Source organism: Triturus cristatus, chromosome 6, assembly GCF_964204655.1.
Source record: "Triturus cristatus chromosome 6, aTriCri1.1, whole genome shotgun sequence".
NCBI lineage: Eukaryota > Metazoa > Chordata > Amphibia > Caudata > Salamandridae > Triturus > Triturus cristatus.
In genome coordinates, this window is record NC_140589.1 from 1,544,330,212 (window position 1) to 1,544,337,468 (window position 7,257).

At 47.7% G+C, this 7,257-nt stretch overlaps 1 protein-coding gene across 1 annotated transcript in view; it reads left to right on the forward strand.

Moving 5' to 3' along the window:
• Positions 1 to 5,761, forward strand: part of LOC146821647 (uncharacterized) — a 1,582,729-nt gene extending 1,576,968 nt beyond the window's left edge. The window contains exon 33 of the mRNA XM_085609888.1: positions 4,587 to 5,761. Coding sequence (XP_085466014.1) covers positions 4,587 to 4,606 — 20 coding nt within the window. The 3' untranslated portion in view covers positions 4,607 to 5,761. The remainder of the gene's footprint in view (positions 1 to 4,586) is intronic.
• The last annotated feature ends 1,496 nt before the right edge of the window (positions 5,762 to 7,257 follow it).

Below are 7,257 nucleotides of genomic sequence, written 5' to 3' on the forward strand. Positions count from 1 at the left end.
CGGGTGGAGGCCGAAATTACTGACTTGGAGGGTGATCTGGGGAGTGGGGTGACTGACGCGGCGCTGCATGTTCTACACCTTAAACAGGCGGCCTATAGGGCCCTCGTCACGGAGGCGGCCAGGGGCCTTAGCAGAGAGCAACAGGGGCGACTGTATGATGTGGGTGATAAGGCTGGCAAACTGATTGCGTGGTTGGATAAGAAGGAGAGAGCTAGTCGTGTGGTCCCGCTGATTGAGAGGATGGATGGTGTACGAATTACTGAGCCGGAAGGCATTGTTTCTTGCTTCGCGGATTATTTCCGCGAGGTATATTCTCCGGTCTCTCCCTGCTCGGAGGAGGACTCCCGTGCCCTGCTGCGGGACATCGCGCTGCCCTCGCTTTCAGTGGAGGACAGGGATTCGTTGGATGCCGCTCCCACCTCGGATGAAATCGCCCTCGCCATACGCTCGGTCGCCTCGGGCAAGGCCATGGGCCCGAATGGCCTTCCTATCGAATTGTATAAGCTGCGACCGGATGTACTGGCACCTCACCTCCGTGCGATGTTCCTTGCGGCCCACTCGCGGGGCTCCCTCCCGCCGGACCAGCGTCTAGCTACCATCGTGGTTATCCACAAGGAGGGGAGACCGCGAGACCGGGTTACATCCTATCGGCCGATCTCGCTCTTGAATGCGGAGCCTAAAATCCTCGCCAAGGTGCTTGCCAACCGGCTGGTCGGCGTGGTGGGCGATCTGGTCCACCAAGACCAGTCCGGCTTCATTCCCCATCGCAACACGGCTCTTAACTTGCGGCGCTTGCACGGGGCACTCGCGCGTGTTCCATTCGTGCGGGAGCCGGCCATCTTGGCGTCCTTGGACGCCACCATGGCGTTTGACACGCTCGAGTGGCCGTACATCTGGGCGATGTTGGCGAAATTTGGATTTGGCCCGGGATTCATCAGCTGGGTCAAATTGTTGTACTCTGACCCATTGGCGCAGGTGGTGGTGAATGGTCGAGTCTCGGCCCCATTCGTGCTGGGACGGGGCACGCGACAGGGTTGCCCCCTGTCGCCGCTCCTGTTTGCACTGGCCTTGGAACCCCTGGCGGAGTGGCTGCGGTGGCACCCTTCTATCCGTGGTCTCCGTTGGACCCCTGAGTATGAGGACCGCGTGTCCCTCTACGCCGACGACATCCTGTTGTACTTAGCCTCCCCGCGTAAATCACTGATTGTCCTGGTCGATGTTCTGCGCTCCTTCGGCCGTAACTCAGGTCTTGTCATCAACTGGGCTAAATCCTGTATCTATGTGCTTTCCGGGGAGGCTCCTGTTCTCCCGCGGGGCTGCTCGATCCAGATTGCCTCGCAGGGGTTTCGTTACCTGGGCGTCTATATTACGCTGGACCCGGTGGCCCGCTACGAGCGGAATTTGCTTCCCCCCCTCCAGCGCTTGAAGGAGGACGTCGCGCGCTGGCGGCGCTTGCCGCTTTCGCCGCTCGGCCGGGCGGCATTGTTCAAGATGATGTCCTTGCCGCGCTTTTTGTATGCTCTCCAGAACTCGATGGATCTGGTCCCGGCGCGTTACTTCCGTGAGGTGGAGAGTTTGCAGCGCCGCCTGTTCTGGGACGGGAGGCCGCGTATAGCCCTGGCAAAGTTGACGCTCCCGTGGTATGACGGAGGGATTGCCCTCCCGGATATTAAGCGGTATTACTGGGCCTCCCAATTAGCTGCAATTAATCATGGCCTTTACGGGCCCGCCTTAAACCCGGCATTTGAAATGGACAAGATGCTCCTGCCCGGTGGCGATTATAATCGAGCGCTCTACACTAGCGTGCCCGATTCCCGCCTGACGGGACCCACGCGTGTCATGGTGCGAGTATGGCATGCGGCCAATGCAGCTATGGGATGGAAGGACCGTTTGACCCGGGCGTCACCGTTGTATGCGTCTGAGAGGTTGGGCTCCCTATGGACCTCGAAGGGCTTCGATAGGTGGGACACGATAGGCATTAGTACAGTGGGGGACCTCTGGACGAGGGGGGGATTCAAAACATTTGAGACACTGCAGGCGGAGTTTCAGCTGCAGGGCAGTGAATACTTTCGATACCTGCAGGTCCGTCACGCTCTGGGTTCAGTCTTCCCAGACGTGGCCGCCATCCCGGAGTCCTCCCCATTGGAGGATAGAGTGCTAGATGGCCACGTTCCGGACAGCACGATCTCCCTCATCTACAAGAAGTTGATTAATGACCGCTCGGGCTTACTGACTGGGCTCCGCGAGGCTTGGGTTGCCGATGGGTTGGAGCTGGACGACGAGGACTGGATTTCCGCGGTGGCCTCCCCGAAGGAGGTGGCCATCCCGGCTCGCCTTCGCTTCGTCCAGCTTAAGATACTTCACCGGGTGTACATGACGGGGCCAGGGCTTCTGCGTATGGGCTATGCCGACGATGGACTGTGTAAGCGTGGGTGCGGTGCATTGGCGACTTTTTTACATATTCTGTGGGAATGTCCGAGGGTGGAGCGATTCTGGCGTGGTGTGCATGAGGTCCTGCGAGCGGTTACGCATGTCGTGCTGGTGCCTGAAGCAAGGAGATGCCTGCTGAATGTGTGGGAACCAACCGACTACTCGGTTCCGCAGACGCGATGGGTGACGCTGGGTTATATGATCGCTAAACGTGACATCGCTCAACTGTGGGGATCCCAGAGGCCCCCGGCAGTGTCGGCCTGGAAAGAACACATGGATTGGTGCATGTTCCGAGAGAAGGTGGTGTATGTGGCGCGGGGTAAGCCTGGGGCGTGGCTGAAGGTGTGGGGCCCCTGGAACGCCTACCGCGGGGGTATTTGCGAGCCGCCGTTGTTGCCTCCCGCTTCACCAGCTCCGTCCCCCTAGATGACCCCCTCCCCCAATCCCGGGCACAGTGTTTTCCCAGTCCCGGACCTATTTCCCTTCCCCTCCTTCGATTTTAGTGTATGGTTGGGGTCCCCCCATTTGAGGAGCATATGTTGTCACTCTTGCTCTCGGGTTGCCTTGCGGGTGTGGTTTTATGTTGTTAGTGTTGTATAAAACGAAACCGTGTTGTCGGCTCAGAGTCATGTGGCCTACGTTGTTGATACCTCCTGCTTTAGCGTCTCTGTAACGCCAAGTGCCTTATTGTATATATGTCACTAATTGCTGTCACTTTAGCGGCCGGCCGGAAGGTTGTAGGCCCATACCTGTATATATTTGAGATTGTAATAAACGGTTTCAAAAAAAAAAAAAAAAAAGAATTACAGGCTAAGGTTTAATTATATTTTATACAATAGGACTACGTCCTTAAGAAATGGACCAGGATAAATGCTGAATCTACAATAACATCCTGTGTTTTAGGAGGAGCTAAAGGAAACATGCATTTCACCCCAATTGCCCTATTCTCTGTGCTCCATGCAGCTGCACAAGGGTCTAGAACACATACCTATTGTCTTACCAGATTGACAGTTACAACACTTAGAACATCAACAACAGTTTTCCATTCAACTGAGTGCATGTGGCTGAGAGTCTTCAGAAGGCCATAGGCAGTACAGAGGTGAAAACACCAGATCTCAAGAGCAAAATATTGGGGGCTGGAGAATATCAAAACCAGCTTACGACTGTTGCTTTCAACATTCAATGTAATATCTGTCAATGCAAAGTTCAGGTTTGGCCAGAGTTTCTATGTTAAATTACAACCGGGTTGAAAGCTAAGGTAGCTTGAAGAATCTAAAAAGTTGTGGGGCAACAGGACTGTGTCTACTACTTTGACACTGCAGTTTTAACTTGGTTGCGAAGTAGTATTTTCAAATTTTCCATCTGGCACATGATAGGCACACAAGGAGCTTTTTTGCTCCTACCTTCACTTTCTTTTTACTGATGTATAGACAAGGCCCCTCTGAAAGGGCCCATCCCTCTTTAGGCTCCCTTTTGTTTCTGCCTTTATTCCCTCTGTCATCTAGACCTGTGTGTTAACATATTTCTCTCTACCTCCTACTCACTAGTGTACTTAGGCTCCTATAGCCCTGCCTTTCCCACGTTCCTTGTTCCCTATGTACCTCGCCTTACCTGCTGGTACTCTCTCTTGATGCTCTCACTATTTTGTGGCCATGTCTTGATATATTTCAACAAGCCACTGTGTCATCTGTGAGAGAACTGTTCTGAGTACACTAAGCCAGCAGATATTTAAGGTCAACTTTGCAGTGAAATGGGACCATGCAGGAGAGGAAGGTCAGAGGTTGTAAAATAGAGAAGGATAAGGAAAGAAAGGTTGTCACAATATTGGACAACGCTTCTTCAGGCTTAGATATATTTCACTAAGCCTCTCACCTCTCTGTGCCCCTTCTCTTCCCCATGCTACGCTTTCAGAAAATCAATGTGTCTTTTGTTCTTTGGATGCTGGTCTTTTCTGTGTCTAGGGTATTCTAGATAACTTATAGTGGGAGTTTTAGAGAAGAAATACCATTGTAGGCATTTTCTGTCTAATTTAAAAAAAACGTGTGCACTAAAGTCGTAACCCACTACGGTGTAAAAGTTAGTATGCATCTTGGTTTGTTTTTCAGCGCATTCAAATGTATTAACAAAATAAATAACATGTATTTCAACTATTTTAGGTGCTGGGCGACAGATATAGTTAAAGAATATTCAAGCAAACCAGAAACAAAATTGTATGCTGCTAACATATTTCGTGGAAAAAGCACGCCTTACGACAAAAACCTCTCTGTTGATAAAAACCTGCTACCTGATAAGAACCTCATTCCTGACAAAAACATTATAATTGAAAAAACTATGGATCTGGAAAAAAATCTTCTAGAAAAAGACATCTCTCTTGAATCAAATGACCTTTCTGAGAAGAAGGAGTTGCCTGAAAGCCAAATGCCTGATGAAAAAATTATGCCTTCCAACGACATGGCGGATGCTGACGATATGAAGCACCCTGGATCAAGCATGCCTATTAGGGATGCCACACCTCCTGGAACCAACTTGCCGCCTGAAAACAGCAGCCCTCTTGGAAACATCAGTTCTCCTGAAAAAAGCAGTTCTTTTGAAAAAAACATAATTGCAGAAAAATTCATGCTTCAAGAAAAAAGCAGATTTACTGGAAAAAAAGTTGATCAACAAAGTGATAACACACAGAGAGATAGGAAAGTGAATTTTCTTAGGCCTCCCAGTATAGTTCCTCCACACGAAAGGGATTCTCATTCACCAATGTTTCCCAAGGGGAAAATGAATATAACTTACAACGAGAACTCCAGTTCAGTCTCAGACAGCTCATCCTATACAGTGCAAGCCCATAAAATCCCATCGTCCCACCAGCACTCCTCAAGATTAAAATCACCCTTGTCATCAGGGTCGTTCACCGGCCTAGGGGATGTGGACGAATGTCAGTCTCCAGACTGTCCAGGCTGCACTTGTTCACCCACCAGAACTTACAAAAGTCCACATGGAACCAATGTTCCTTTTGAAACAATGGATGAAGACAGAGATTCTCCTAATAATTACAAGCATCTTAGAACATCGTCCTCTCTACCATCTGAAGACCGCGCGCCTGCTGGGCTATTTTTACAAGGAAAAACAAAAGCTCTGACACGTTCACGGTTTCAACTTTCTGAGTACTCTGAAGGCAAAAGCAAGTTCCCCTCACTCTTCCGCCCATGAAACATACTTCTTTTACAGTAAATGTTGACAATAGTTTAAAGTGACAGGCTAATATGCATTATCTTAATGTTAGATCTGTAAAATGGAACTGCATGGATAAAATATGCTTGAGTTGAGTAAATATATTCTAAAGCTTGCTGTTATTCTCCTGGCTTTGTCCTTAGAATGTGAAAGAGCTTGGAGAACCTTTTTGCTTTGGTGGGTGTTGAATAAAGTGGTGTATTTAGCCAGCCATTGGGTAAATTGTAAAAGATTTCTCCAGCGCTGTCTAAGTAGTAGCGAATATCTTCCATTAGCCAATAAATGAACAAAAGGGAAAATAGACTAAAAGATAATTTACTAGGAAACGGTTAAATACTAATTGTTCTACCTGGCTAGAGGGTAGAAAATAGCAATGTAATTATCAACGTTTACCTGGCAAAATAACAGGAATTATATCAAATTATACAGGAGCTAAGCAAAAAGAAAATAAAGTTCTCTAATTACAAAGTGCTCAACTAAATTCAAAAAGTTATTTATTATCTGACTGTAGAGAGATAAACAGCAAAACCTAACTTTTAACAAGGTCAGTAGCAGTTTATCTGGCTGTCAGATAAATAACTTTTTCTATTTATCATGTTGCAGGTTAAATAGCAGAAACTATGTACTATTACCCTGATGTTCTGGAACTATTAACATGGCCACGGGTTAAATAGCAGCTATCATACCCTGGTAAAGAGTAAACAAAGATCACCATTTTCCCATTGGCCAGCTAACTAGTATATATTTCATAGTATTCACTGGATAGCTGACTAACTTCAGATCTTCTGCACTGTTTGGCCCAAGTCACCAGCTAAATAGCCGAGGTTCAATCATCGTTACTATTTGACCAGTAGCCATGCAAATAGAAAAACACTACTTTTATCGAGCTACAAACTCTATAGCGGAGATTCTATAGTGTTAACCATTGTTAATGGCAGGGCGCACTTACTTACCTTATCATTCTTCTTGAGAGAGGGATGATAAGGGTGACCTCACTGGGAAGCCTCACCACTCTCCTGCAGATTTACTGAGAGGAAGGTGAAGAGACACCAAGCAAGGTACCAAGAAGTTGCACAAGATGGCAGAAGCAACATAGAAGTATCTAGGAAAACGCATTGAAGCAAAAAACTCTTATAATATGTAATCAAAAAAAAGAAAGAAAAACAAAGAAAAATCCTGACACAAGAATGCTATCTAGAACTCAGAAGAAAAGACTATCAAAAACCCTAACACAAAAATTCAACTGGAGCACAGATGGCAGAAACAAGGAAATGAGGTGCAGTGGGAGAAGAACGTGACAAGTCAGATCCCTGAATGTTGAGACATGCATAGAATCAGACTTTGAGCTTTTATATAGGAAACCAATGGTGACACCTTCCAATGACCCAGATAACCACCATCTTGTATATGCAAGATATGTTGAATTATACTTCCTGTTACTGATAATCATGTTATTTTGTCCCCCGACCACGAGATGTCCCAGACTTCTAAAAACACCAATTGCAAACTTATTGTTCATCATTCATTGTTCAAAGTAGTGTGGCCTCAAGAAGTTACCGTATTGCCTGCAGGTAAATATACCTCTTTTTCCCAAACGTCTTGTGT